This window comes from Bombus pascuorum, chromosome 8 (assembly GCF_905332965.1).
Source record: "Bombus pascuorum chromosome 8, iyBomPasc1.1, whole genome shotgun sequence".
Classification (NCBI taxonomy): domain Eukaryota; kingdom Metazoa; phylum Arthropoda; class Insecta; order Hymenoptera; family Apidae; genus Bombus; species Bombus pascuorum.
The window spans coordinates 7,111,645-7,126,579 of record NC_083495.1 but is presented as its reverse complement, the minus strand read 5'-3'; the positions used below and the strand labels follow the sequence as shown (position 1 = coordinate 7,126,579).

Here is a 14,935-nt window from a genome sequence, read left to right as displayed (position 1 = left end):
ATGAATAATCAATTATCTTTCTCATTTGATGAATAGACCAAACGTGGATAAATAGATTATCTGGTCTAAAAGTAACCGTGTAATATCCTGCTGGGTGAGTGCTTAATCGACATTACCGAACATCGTCGGTGAAACTCGCCGGTTTTCTTTCTCAGCCATTAGTCGATACTCGCGTGGCCGAAAGTTGCGCCGCTAATAAATTTCGAATCCTGAAATTGAAACTTTATACGCGAATAAAACAGTAGCAACGCTCGATGATTTACTCGGTGGCCTCGGTCCGGACGCAGTTTTACCGAGTTCTCTGAATATTCTCGATGCGCGCTCCAGGGGCGGGATATATTTGCCTTTATGGACTTCGCGGTCCCGTCTCCTCGAGATTGAATAACTTCCGTTATTTCGTGGTACACGAAAGTCTGTGGATCTTATCGTGGTTGATGATGCGTATCGAATAGTTTTTGGAAGACAAAAGTTGGCGAATCTTTCGGCTTCAGCGACTGCTCGGCATTTCTGACAATCACGTCCACGTGTAATTAGGCGAGCAGGATGACGATCGGCGATCGTAAAATACATCGTCGATCAAATATTACATGGTGTAAAAATATAAACACAGTCCAAAGACGAGCCAGAAATTGGGTATATCTTATTGTTTCTTCATTTTGCAGCCCGATGGTAGTTTTACGATGCAAACCAGCTTCGAACCTCCTTGGCCCCCTGATTACCGTGTCTGACCCATTTCGCGGTTATACTACTGTAGAAGCACGCGCTTAAGATGTTGCCGGTGCTCGTAAAATATTCAATAAGCGAGATTACTCCGTGTAACGATTTTACGGGTATTCCGGAATCTTCTCGAGCCACGATCGCTCGATTACGCGAGTAGTACGGTTACAGCATCTACATTGGCTGACGTGTTATGTCTGTGAACGAAGGTACTTTCTATCGGCTGAATAATTTGTCATTAGTCGTGCATGTACAATCATTAAGTGTATTAATGGCAAGATTATTCGATCGGTAATAGGTAAATATTCTTGGAAATAATTTAATTTCTAGGTATGTTGTTCCTTAGCTATTTTCGTCCGCGGTAACATTTCTACCGTGTATCGATTCGTTGGCAGAGAGGTAATGGATAAATTGATTTATCGGTCAAAGATAGAGTCATCGAAGAACTGAGAGCAAAGGACAACGGCTGCGAAGTAAGTTTACCGTTACTTATGTAGGCCATCGGCCTAGAAAATCTGTTTTGCCAAGGAATCCGGTGAGAGCCCTAGTTTATTGCACCACGAGATTGCGAGTGCCGGCAGCGTGTGACAAAGAGCTTGCATTCGCTTTACGTACACTCGAGAATCGTACAAATTCACCACCCTTGCCTTTCGCTATTCCAACAGTCATACGATTCATCCGAAACATCAAATCGTCCTTCTTCGCTGATCAATCCCTGACATCTCAAATTCAAACGTCTCAACATCATCTGTCACTTTCTTTTTTCAACTTCTTATTCAGCGAAGAACGCGAATAAATGAAAGAGTTTGCGCGGTAGATCGCGCGTGGCGGTGGCGCGTATTTACGACTTAACTTACGACTGCCACTTTTTTCCTTCCGTCACACTTAGCAGCCGTAGCTTAAGCCTCACTTTCGAAATTGCATGGCACACAGCAGCGGCAGTGGGGGAGAATGGTAGCGGTAGCGACGAGGTAAACGGGGCGCGCGCGATGTGCCGCTCGAACGAGCCGGCTGCGGCCGAGGTTTCCTAAAACGCTCCCGGGGATGGAATGAGTTTTCCGGACGATTTAGTCAGGTATTTATTTGGTCCTCCCTCACCGGCATCTTCGCGGTTCTCGCTCCAGGGACCATCTTCTGGGAAATGCCCGACATAATGTAGCTTCACCGAGGTAGTCGCGCTCTTTCTCTTCTACGGTTCACACTACGGCCCTTTTATTGTTCTTCCCGACGTCTTTGGCCCCGCATCCTACCTAAACTGTCGCCCTCTTTCCCCGTCGTTGATTCGTTCTCCCGGAATGGGATCCGTTCCCAGTGGTTGCTCGAGGAGAAGTAGAGAAGAAAGAAGGGTGGCGCGCAAGACGGAGGACGAAGAGGTGGCGACGCGAGGGAATGTCGTGCAAATTGCTGGGCGCCGCATCATCCCCCGGGGATCACGCGGCAGCTTCTCGCTCCCGAAGAAACGATCCCCGTATCGTGTCCCGTGAATTTCTATTTATCCGAGCGGCAAAGTCACGTCCCCGTGGCCAACGAGAGAGATAGAAAGCGATCGTAACACCTGACAATTTACGACCGGGTGCTGCTTACTGTCGCATCGCGTCGAACGGGACCGTGACCACCGACTGTATCTGAATTTTGTCGCGCTACCCCCAGGGGCTTAGCGAGAATCAACGCGAGAAGGGCTCGCGGATCGCGGGAAAAATTTCACCGACGCGCATCGAACATGCCCGCGGACGTTATCGAATTTTGTCAGTGCCGCGTGTGTGAAATATTATTTCGCCAAAGATAAACGAAGCGTCGCGCCGTCCATTGCCGCGGGAATTTAACGCGCAGTCACCCTTTACTTGTTTCCCTCTCCGCCCAATACGCTCTCTCAGCCAGCGTGTCTCTCCGCTTCCTCACGAATCCGATAAATAATTATTGTCGATTTGAGATTAAATGTGCCGTTTCGCAAAATTAAATTGTTATTTGTCGCGAAATTACGCATGAATATTTATGTCGCGACACCGATGTCCACCTTTCAAATCAGTGGTTACCGTCAAGGGATAGGTGTATCGAAGCCGAGCCGTGCAATCTCGATTTTCGTAATACCGAAGTGAAACGAGAAGCAAAGGCTGAAGCGAGGATGAAACAGCGACAGGACGGAAAAAAAGAAAGGGAGAAAAGCCGAATTGGCCGGCGAGAAGAAAAAAGCGACGTCAGGGGAAACGGGAGGCAGCAATATCGTCGATCGTCGAGCCTAAAGTAACACCGGCCAGCCGTTTCTTTCTCTCGGCTCAGGCGCTGACTCGCTATAGAAACCGGGTGCAATCGATAGGACAGTCATCCCTGCCTCGGTTCTCGCCATCCACCCCTACTTAGTCGTTCTCTCTTTTCCACCTCTTTCGCGTGGCTCGGTGTACGGCGGCCCAACCACGATTACGAAGATTAATCATCGGCCGATTTTAATATCGCCGCTGGTATCTATATCGAGTCTGGACGAGCGCGCAGGGCAGAGAGAAAGGGAGAAGCTCTACGGAGCGACCGGCACACGCTGTAATTTATTAATTCGCTCGGACGCCGTAACGGCCGACCAATAATTCTAATTTAACCGGCAGCTAAGCGCTTTTCGATTCGACAAGAAGCCACGGAAAATTGAATCGGTATCCCATAGCCTTACGTAAGTCGACGAGGCCAGGCTTAAAGGGGTTGGACTGGTATTACCGTCGACTCGAGGGGCTGCAGAAGAGCGTACACGTACCCTTTGCAGCCTTGCGAACCCTCCGCGTGCAGTCACGTTCCGAACTGCTCCGTTAGACCGGGGACCGAGTTTCATTAACGTCACGTGTACTGTCAGAAATAGTCCCCGGGGAATACCACGAACGTGTACACACTGAGAGAGGAACCAGCCAGGGAGAGAGAGAAGAGTGTCCCCGTTTCGCGACAGTTCTGACAGATGCTTAATATCACCGATGCCTCCGACTAATACCTTGGATTACCCAACGTTAGAGACCTCCGAGAGGTTGATCTGCGGATCTGCTTTTACCCTTTAATTGCTCGTATCTCGGTCCTGGTCGTCATCGGCGTCTCCATTTTTCTTCCTTTTTCTCTTTCCCTTTCTTCGTTCTTTTCTTTTTCGTCGATATGAATTTGAACACACCGGACAATATAGTAACTATAAAATCACTGGACAAGATTTTATTGACAGTGTGGACTCGTGAATTTCGACTGGAAACTGTTTATTTTCGGTCGAACGAAAAATTTTCATTAAACATTCATATTTCCAAGCAAACGCCGACCGTTAATGTTTTACGCTCGACGAATCGATCGACGTTAACGAGGCCAATAATATAACGAAAAAGGGGAGGGGCGAGTAACGTTGCGCGTGTTCCAATATCGACGGGGTTGTGTGTTTCTTTTGGAATTTCGCGTGAGCGCGTGTACCGTCGCCTGACAGGATCCGGAAATTGAAATAAACAGCGACGAGGGAAGTTTACGTGCCATCCGTTCGTTCATATAAATGTGTCGAGTGTTTCGCCCGCTGGAAACCGAGAGAATTCGAGCACCGTCGCGCAGAATTGTTCCGAATTCTAATGAATTTTGCGACATCGTAAATCTTACGCCGCCCTTACGCAACGATCAACTGTTTCGTCCGAACAACTTATGGTAAACTTACGTGTCGAAACTTTCGAAATCTGCACGAAACTTACTCCAATCTGACGTTGTACGACGACAAACATATGAAACAATTTCTTCTACGAGAAGAAATTATTGTTACTTTGTACAGCAATATATATTAACGATCAATACCAAAATCATGTCCAAATTTCCTCGAACAATAGCAGACACCAAAGCTGATAGGTTTACGCAACGTGTTTGTAATCAGGAAATCAAATGCTGCATAAATATAGATTACACGTTAAACATGTGTAGATACATGATGTGGGAGAATTATCGCCACGCTCGAAGGCTTTATAAATTTGCCATTAGAACAAAACGAATTACGTTTACCGAACAATTTGCTGTTATAACGCGCCAAAAAGATTGAATCTTCTTAAACGAAAATCATTTAATTTATCTTCGAAACCAAATCACTACCGTTTTATCATATTTCCCAACAAGTCGAACGAAAATCATTTACAAAACTAATAACTGTGTTTTCACAAATGGACCGATCGATTATCGACAATTTAGTAGATAGCGGAGACTGTCTTTCGATAATCAACGAACGTCGTTCGTCTATTTGATTTCTCGATTATAGTAACACAGGGGAACAGGTGTTCGATCTAAATTCCACGCAAGAAGAATCCAACCAGCGCAGCGTTTGCTTCCATTGTCGATCGTGGCCGTCTCGAGCGTGGATCGCTAGCTCACGTAGAAAATGCGATACGATCCTCGTTGAGGGGCGAGGGGGCTTATCGGAGGGCCGTGGAATTCGAAATTATTGGCTCGGTGTTCATCGAGCCCTGTTCCCATTTCCCCCGTCGACGACGATGGCTCAGGTGCGTCGCCTGCGGTATCACAGCCTCGAGACGAGCCCGAAACACCGCGACGCTCATGAATATCGATCGTGCGGGTCGATTAAAATGCCACGACCCGCGGTGTTGCTTGTCACTGTTCGTTGGACAAATCCGTGGAAACGAAACGATCCGTCGAATTTCGTTCGATTTTGAATGACACTAATGACTAACGATTTGTTCCGTATTCAAATATGTTTAAAAGTATATTTTAATCTGAAATTATATACGTGACGGCACTCGTCAACAATGTATATCGCTGAAGCGAAGTGCCTAATGAGCCATCAATATCCCAATGGTCCTTCCGCCGAATGTTCGAGAAGAAGGCGCGCGTGGCAACGGTCGCGAACGCCTAACAAACGCGTGGATAGTGGGGATATTGAGGGGCGACAAAAAGAATAGAATCGAATCCGATCGAGTTAACTTTGAACCAGGAAGCGATAAAGTCGAGTTGTAACCGGGCAGCGAGATTGACTAGCGAAACCGAGAGCGATACGCGACGCGATCAAAAAAAAGGCACTTGTTAATAAATATATTGTTGACCTAAACACGGGGTGATTATTTAACGCACTACACCCCATATCACCTCATATGTATATCAGAGATGGAAGGACACCGGGCCTTTTCTTTGGAACTCTTTAGAAAATCCCCAATACTTTAATTATAAGTGTCCGAGATTTGCGATAATGAGCTTGAGCTTGAGGCGACAACTAGTCGTCGAACGTAACAGCCGTCACGGGATGAACGTCTTACCTAACAGAGGTATAGAATAATTGTACAGCTCTCGTTAAAAAGAAATAGTTGTAGACACTTGACGATAAACATTCCAATGGTCTCTGCCCCGTGGCTCGCCACACACAGACCCTATTCTTCAGGCACGATGATTACCAGATGTCGATACATCTCCACAGGACATGTTCAGCTAGCCTGAGGACCTACTATAATTCTTAGGATTTAGTTAACTAAGGTCCTTCAAACGGACTTAACAGTCCTTAACTCCTTAACTACGAGAAGGTACGGGAAATCTGCTTTTCTCACTAACGACGCTTCCCGCTAGCAACTTTCTCTCAAGGGCGGCTAGCATCTTTCTCTAACCATCAACACAGAAATTAACCAATTAACAGCAACGTCCATTTCCCTCACTTTCTGAACGTGGGTTGCCCTTGACGAATCCGATGATCTGGTGCCCTGAAACACACCCCATCATAGCTTTCCTCTGTAATATCATCGCGACGGAGACACATTCTCTCATCAGCGAGTAAAACAGCGTCTTCACGATCTATGGCTATTTCACGTTTCTAATAAAGAGTCAAACCTAGACTTTGGAGGAAAGAATATTATACAATCCCGTTGACCGCGGATTCGTTATCGAACCTAGGACCATTGTCATTAGTGTCTAATCACCGCGGTTACTTGTCAATTCTGTAATACTCACACTTGTGCTAATCAACATTACCTCGATTGCATAACAACGATGGCTAATCCCAGTGAAGATTCATTACACGCCCCTAACCCTAATCATAATGAGAACCCGACATGTATAATACGTGTGAATGAAAGCGTCGCTAACGAGATCGTGTTATATTTTTGTCGCAGAAGAGCTATTCTGACGAATCCGGACCTGCTGTCCAGCACGCCGTGGTCCCGGCTGCTGGAGAACGATTTCTGGGGCACGCCACTAAACGATCGAGGCTCTCACGGAAGTTACAGGCCTCTTTGCGTGGCTACCTTTCGTCTGAATCATCTACTGGGCGGCCTGGAACCGTGGGGCTATCATCTGGTGAACGTTGCGCTACACGCTGCCTGCACCGTGCTTGTGGTCAGAGTTGCCAGAAAGGTAAAGCACACGCCACTCGCGTATAATAACGTTAATTAAGCTGACAAGCTCGGTGAAATTTATCGGTTATTCAAACGAGAAACTAATTCGATATAGGAAGAGGGAAGGGGCTGGAGGCTCGGAGAATTCGACTGGTTCATCTGCTTTTCGATTAAAGCCGGACAAGCTGCTCGTCCGTCGCGCGCATCGCGTTGGTCAGATTTTACGTCAGAGCAGCAGGAAACGAGATAATAGTGACACCTGTAGAGTGTACGTCATGCAGACTTGATAATACCAGACGTTATGGCGACTGGCTGGAAATAAAATTTTACCAGTCCATTTAATTCCGGAATATTACGTTAATAATCGCGTGCGACCACGTCCACCGTCCTCCCTTGACGGCCACGCGTGTCACCTGCCATGGTTATCGTAATGGAAATGGGATTACCAGGGGAAATCCGTTGTTTCGTTTCAAGTTTCAAGAGCCTCGGTCCTGTGCTTTCAGCTTTTTCAATCTCGCCGAATAACAACGTCCGCAATGCCATTGTCGCTGATCGTTCCGTGAATAAGTGCAATCGGTTTTTATCTTGCCGCACAATCGTCGAATATATCGAAAACTGCGCGAGACAATTAAACGTCATTGTCTTGTTACGAAACGATTCGTATTCCATTTCCATTTCTAACAAATTAGTTCAAAACTCCCAACGATCGAATCCGTCTCCTGTAAAATACCATTTCTCGATCTATCTATTCTACGCTCGCGTTGCTGCAACATTTAACAGATTAATAAAAACCGCCGATGACTATCTAAATCGATCCTATTCTTATTTTCCATATAAGAGTTGGTCCATTGTCCTCGATCGTAAAAATTGCGTTAAAAAGCGCACCGCCTCTGTATCCCGAACAATGAAGGAGAGACGCACAATTCGCGTACTATTGTTCAGCAATTCAGCGAGAATTTTTCACGTTTTGCAGGTATTGCCTGAAAGAAACAATCTCGGCCACGCGATCACCGGCTTCCTGTTCGCGGCGCATCCGATTCACAGCGAAGCAGTGGCCGGCGTAGTCGGTCGTGCCGATCTTCTCGCCTGTCTGTTGACCTTGTCAGCGTTACTCGCATACAGCGCCCACTGCGAGCGAACCAGGTCGCCATTTCCTTTGATTCTGGCCCTTGTGTCGTCGACCCTGGCTACCCTCGCCAAGGAAACGGGAATATCCTCGCTGGCTCTGTGTCTCCTCTGGGAACTGTGTCGCGGCGAGTCGAGTCGAAAGGTAAGAGACTGCAAGAAATTTCTTCAGGGACCTTTTCTTGGGTAGAGGCCTCGATAAAGGGAGATGGATCCTCGCAATTTTGCATCGAGTGGTTTAACACGGTGCAAACTGTGCACACAAGATGCTACGTGGAAGACGATGGGAGTTATTTATCGATAATTCATTAGACTGCGCGAAGCAAGGGGAGGGCGTATCGATCGAGGGTTGCTAATGCGCTAGGGTAAGTCCCGCTGATGAGGTGCACAGCGGTAGGATGTTGTAATTGACGTATCGTGTGTTTACGATGTACGTGCTGTTCACGGAGGATGTCGTGTTTGGAACAAAACGCGATTACTTGCATATTTGGGTTAGGTTTGCGACATTGTCATCATCGACGAGTGTTTGAAACACAATTACGAATGCGACAGTTCCGTGGATTAACCCTACGGTTAAACGTTTCGACGAGGATTCTGTATACGACTAAAGACTATCGATACGTGATCCAAACTTGTATTTGTATCGGATACATTTCTCGTTGCGTCGGTGGTCGCGTGAAATTCCATTTTACAACTCAATTTCGTATCACCTACGACCTCGTCGAACAGCTAGTTTAACTGCCACTAACTAGCCGGGATTTATGGACTGGCCGTGAGATCCTGCCTATCAGATTTTACGAGCCGTGATTTTCCCTCGTCTCGTGTTTTCTCCGTATCGCGAGGTTTCTCCGGAAGAACGATCCACCGGGTGGAAAGTCGAGGTTGCAACATTTACAGACCGTCGATTGCAAGTCGCTCGCATCTCACGTGCCTCGGACACATTATCGTAAATTAACGTTTCGAGAGCTGCATTACGCCGGATTGCGGTAGTGCGCGGATCCGCCTGCCATTACGAATATTAACAACTGAAAATGGACCGGTCTACCGGTAGAACGACGTAATCAAATTACCGCTGACGAGCGGAAGTAGGTGAGTCCGAAGACGAGGAGGCCCGAGCCGCGCACGGATTATGCCGGCCTGCTGGCGTCAACCGATAACGTCGTGCAATTACTCTACTACTCTATATAATTACTCGTGAACGTATACAAGAACGCTAATCGTAACCAACTGGCGTAATATCGAATTCGTCGTGTACGGAATATCGTATCCTCTATTGGAGTTAACGCACGTGCACCACAGGCACATGTAACGAGAAATTCTCGCCTGGTTTCTTGAATCTCAGACGCACGCGTGCATTATCTCTGCGTAACGGTAACCGCCGAGGGTACAAAAGGTAAGGGTACACAAGACAAGACAAGCCTTGTAACCGATAATGACGCAGCATGTGCAAACGCGAGAGAGCAAGGCCAGCATTCTGCCAGAGACAGTGGCCTGATGCACGGGGTGAGCCACCTTTAGCTTCCCCACGCCCTGATTCTAGACGGCTTTAACCACCTTCAACCACCTCCAGACACACGGCTAGACCCTTCGACTCTGAACCTCCAGGCGTTCGCTTTTCTCCTGCACATCGTATCCGGATGCGCTGGATGCATCAGACGCCTGGCGTGATGCATGTCGTGGACCAGCCAACCAGCCGACGAACGTTGGAGGGGTGCCAAGGGTCGTTCGCATTTCCTGACACCCTTCCGAGTGTAGCGCCGCGCGAGAGGCCGATCTCTCGGTAGTTCTTCCTTTCTGTCCTATCCAGTTGTCCCTGTTTTATCTTTCTTGCTCTTGATCGTCCATATTTTTCCTCTTATTATGGCACACTTGTTCGCCGTTGTTCCGTCGAGTCGCGTCGTCTCAAAATTCAAGATAGACGAGAGTTAACCATTTTTCGACTAGAATAAAACAGTTTTCTATGGAGATTTCTGCTGACTCTATTCTTTTATTTTCTTTCATCTTTGTTCCGTTTCTTGAAAGTATAATTTTATGTTGCTTGTGTTCTAACTATTGTCCATAACTATTCGTCTACTATGTATCGACTTGTAGCGGCCCATGGCAGTAGAAAAAGTTCCCGGATTGAACTGGAAAAAATTCAAGACTGGGAGAGATCCATATTATTGTGACCTTGAATACTAACGTTGTTTTAGGCTACAAGGTCTACAAACAAAAAATATTATGAGTAGATTGTTATTGCTCTTGTAACCTTCAGCTAGAGTTACACAAGAAGATTAACTTTTTGTGATAACATCCGTTAATATAAATGTATCAACGTGCTCCCTATGATATTCTTTTGATATTGTTACATTAAGCGAGCGACGATCAGAATTCGCATACACTATCTCTGTACTTATACTTGTTTCAATATATTTTGCTATTACGAATTCATCCACTCGTTTCTTTATCAAACAAGTTTAAGTGTTAGCCACCTTAAACTTATTCTAATATCGCTCAAGCATCCACGTCTTACAATGGACCCGCTAGTTGCACGCGAAGTACTAAACGGTATACTTAGAAGCTGCGAAATTCTATCCTGTCTCAAAATTCTACGTTTCTTGGGCCGGCTTGAGATATCGTCTTCTTCTCATACAAGAATCACTAACTACCTCACGCTGTTTATGGTCCTTTTAATTGCGTCAACGTGGTCATTATGAATGTTAACGAATTCGCCAAAGTTCTTAACTTTCTCCTCGCATATCACCTGTGAACGGTGTCATGTTCGTGTTTTGCTTGTGTATACATAATGACGATGATTGTATGTGTTCCTACTGAACAATTTTTTATTAAATCGTTAATAAACAAATAAATAAGTAATTAACTAGAAGATATGAAAGAGAGTATAGCCATCGAGTTAGAAATCAAAGAGAAGGAAAGAGCTTCGGCACGTTCCAAGAGAATTATTAATAAAACGACAGAGAGCAATTTCCATTCATTTACGACGGAGGCTCACGTAGCTCTGCTTAAATCCTCGTTAATCGGCTTTCTTGTCAAAGGCGTCCTTTATTCGTCGAACTTCAAACCAGAATTCCCGGTTTATCGCGGCACCGAAAATGTCAGCGACGCTGTGTAACTGGGTTACATTACCGTAGCGAATTATTCCTTCTCGACTCGTGCGTCGCAAACTTGCCAAAAGTTCTACCCTGTGAGAGCTATCGTCCCTTGATTAGCCCGAATTCGCCGCGGCTCGAGCATAACTCCTCGATTTTCCGGGCTTTCCCTCAAACTTGTTTTCTTCAAAAGCTGTAACAATACGGTACTTCTATGTTGCTTAAGTTTTCGACCTTCGTTCATGGTATCTCATAGTTTCGCATACCGTTCCATTCTTATTCAATGAAAGAACAGGACCCTTGTGCTCTTGCTGTAAACGTCCCTTCTAGTTACCAAGGTGATATAGTAATCTTGAGTTGCACAGATTCTTCTCACCGAATATAGCGTGAAGCAATGAAAACTACGTTTGACAATGAAATATATAAATAATTTTCTCTCTACTATATATATATTCTTTGCCACGTGCAATTAGACCTTTCGCGCGATACTAGTCAGATTAATCTACTTGTATCTTGTGAATCTTTCTTCGCTCGTTATCTGGTCTAACACGAATATTCGTTCGGTTCACGGTCAACCGTTGTCCGTAATTCCTACTGCCACGGTGACTGATAAAAACTATTTTACTATTCAATGGAAGCGAGACGATTTAGTCAATAGAGGGTCCCGTCGCATCCAATTTTTCGTCGGTGTGGTAATATTAAAAGCATCGTTAAGAGGGGAAGGAAGAACGTTCGTACGAATCTATCGCGAATTTAGCATCGGCGTGAAACAAAGCCAGGCCGGTTACAATTCTGGAGCTCGCAATTATCGCCCACGACTTCTTCCGCGGCCCCGCAATTTACCATTAAAATGTCGCTTTCGCATTACACCGCACTACGGTTCGCTTTAAAAGCTTTCGACGTTACTTTTCATTTGCACGGAACGCCGCGCCGGCTTTCGAGAGCATCGCGTCGATTAAGCGTGCCGTGCACGCCTTTCCCGCGATTTTCTTGTAACCTGCTATAAAATTATATTTCCTTGTTCAACAATTTTCCGCTCCCTTTTGTTTCTTTTTCGTTCTACTTCCACTGTTATTTCGCTCGTACCGCTATCTACAAATCGTCGAAGAACGAAATTCACCGTGTTATATCGGCGCTTCATTTGCCAAACCCGATCGAACGAATTCTCCTCTTCCGTCGGTCATCTGCCAGACGCGAACACGCGTTCGACACGAACCTGCCATACGTTGCCACACGAGTCATCATGATGCTTTTCGATCCTGTTTATGATCACGAAAGAGTGTTCTCTCTGTCTATCACGAAGCTGGCAAATGGAAAAATAGACGCGAATCGATATTTGCGGTCTACAACCGCGGTTTTTCTATCCACGGCGCTCTTTTTTTCGAGTAGGACGCGTCATCTACTCGCTCGGTGTTTGACCGCGTACGATATACGAACGCGTCTAGTTTCCTGAAATAAAGACAGGAAAATACGTGCCGACGTTCGTTGCTCCCCATCACGTCGACTTGTTGAAAACACACGGTTTCCAAAGGGTAGCTCTTTTAAATTAATGTTTTCGACATGAAAGAGCGAGTCTTTTGACCGATAGAGATACAGACTGGTTTCGTTTCCTAGTCAAATTACTTTGGAAACCGTCGCCGGATGCAAATCGTTCAGTTTAATTTACAACCGACGACGAGAGATGAGTCAGCTGTTTGGTCGAAACACGTGCAATTATTATTAAGATTCCTCGTTTAATTATGGATGAACATCGATATTGGCGCTCGTAACCATGACGGCCCTTAATTAATCTTCATTCGCCGTGATTCGCGTCTGTCAACGGTTTCATACCATTCGATTAAAAATCATGTACATACTTCATAACGCACGACAACCATTAGATCGTGATGAATTACTCGCCCGATGCACCATTCATTTATTCAAATCACTGACTAGGAATATCTTATTACCAATTACCGAGCAGCAACGAAACCTTTCGTTTACGTACACGATAGAAAATAGAACATGACACAGTTGACTGATCAGAAATTATGTATCCAACGCGCACAACTTATAATTGATTTGGACTATTTGTATTTCCAGGTGAATTGCGGCTTGACTCGCTCACGTAGCATCGGCATCGTGTCTGGAAGTTTGGCATTGTTGGTTCTTGGTAGACTGAGGATTACAGGCACGAGGCCAGAATTCGCGAGCGCGGACAATCCGACCGCCAGGCACCCATCTCGCCTGACACGCGGTCTTACATTCCTCTACCTACCAGCAGCAAGCGCCAGGATGTTACTTTGTCCCAATACACTAAGCTTCGACTGGTCCATGGACGCCGTGCCGCGAATCACGAGCCTCCTTGACGCGAGAAACCTCGAATCCGCCTGTTTGTACACTGCGCTAATCGGCGCCTCGATCTGGACGATCAAGACGCTTCGTCGACCAGTCCGGGAGACTAGTCTACATCTCGTGCAATATCCTCGTTCCATGTCGTCCAGGTGTCCCGTGTGTGCCGGCAGGCGAACAGGAGGATGTCACACGGATGGGTGTCGAGCGGCGAACAACAATAACAACGGGCCGATCGGTGATTGTTACTGCGCGAAGAGGCCTAACAATGGATTAATCTGGAGCAACGGATTCGCCAGCAGACAGGCAGCAGCGAGTAGTGTCGCCGCGTCCCTCGGTTTCCTCGTGCTTCCCTTCCTACCGGCTAGCAATTTGTTCTTTTACGTGGGCTTCGTCATAGCCGAGAGGATTCTCTATTTACCGAGCGTGGGCGCGTGTTTGATCGTCGGAGCCGCGATCTCTGGATGTTATCAGATAGCAAGAAGACACGGATCGAGAAGGAAAGGCAGGGCAGTGCTGCTAGCCACGGCGGTACTCGTTTGTCTGATGTCGGCTAAGACGTTATTAAGGAACGCCGACTGGTTCGACGAGGAGAGCCTATATAGATCGGCTCTGCACGTGAACCCTCCAAAAGGTGAGTCCCTTCCCTTCATTATTTTCCTCTTCGTATCGATTAATGGGAATTTTATTGCGAGACTTACTTCTGCAAGGGGGAACATAAGGTCTCCTATTCGTGACAGTTATTATCCGACTCTGAAAGTTATATACCCAAGGGACATACAACTAACATACGCAGTTCATCGTTAAATTTTTTCCAAGCATCGAACATCGTATTCCGTCGTATTTTATATTCAATGTTGAATACGTCAGCCAGCAACAATTGCCACTTTACCGAGCTATTAACATTTTAATTACTTGCCCGGTGTCCCCTCTGTACCGCAGTCGCTGGGAGAAGTAATAAAGATAGGTTGCACGTGCGGATGAATTAAAAAGATAACGATAATAGGGAGTCGCGTGCTAATGATAAAGCCGGCTGATGATCGAAGACAGATATGTCCGCAAGGACGAAATATATAGCACAATGTAAAAATGAAATTCCGCCCGTGTCGCTCGAATATCGCTGGCAGTTTTCTCTACGGCAACTCATTTCGACGGCGCGCGGCTGACCCCCTGCTATCCAGCCTCTCATCTTCAACTTGTCGGCTGACCGACGATCCGCCTACCGTGTACATAAAATTGCCGGCTGAGCTGGATACGCGACATGCAATACCAGCTCGACGAGAGTCGCTTCGTACCCTCCTCCGCCACCTGTCCACTTTTTATCGTCCTCAGTCCTTATCCGTCTTCGTCGTTGTTTTTATA

At 46.3% G+C, this 14,935-nt stretch overlaps 1 protein-coding gene across 2 annotated transcripts in view; it reads left to right on the top strand.

Annotated features, from left to right (window-relative positions):
* Positions 1 to 14,935, top strand: part of LOC132909437 (protein O-mannosyl-transferase TMTC2-like) — a 172,448-nt gene that overhangs the window by 74,538 nt on the left and 82,975 nt on the right. For both annotated transcript variants that reach the window (XM_060964289.1, XM_060964288.1), the window contains exons 2-4: positions 6,807 to 7,047; positions 8,002 to 8,298; positions 13,325 to 14,207. In XM_060964289.1, the coding sequence (XP_060820272.1) occupies positions 6,807 to 7,047; positions 8,002 to 8,298; positions 13,325 to 14,207 (1,421 nt within the window). The remainder of the gene's footprint in view (positions 1 to 6,806; positions 7,048 to 8,001; positions 8,299 to 13,324; positions 14,208 to 14,935) is intronic.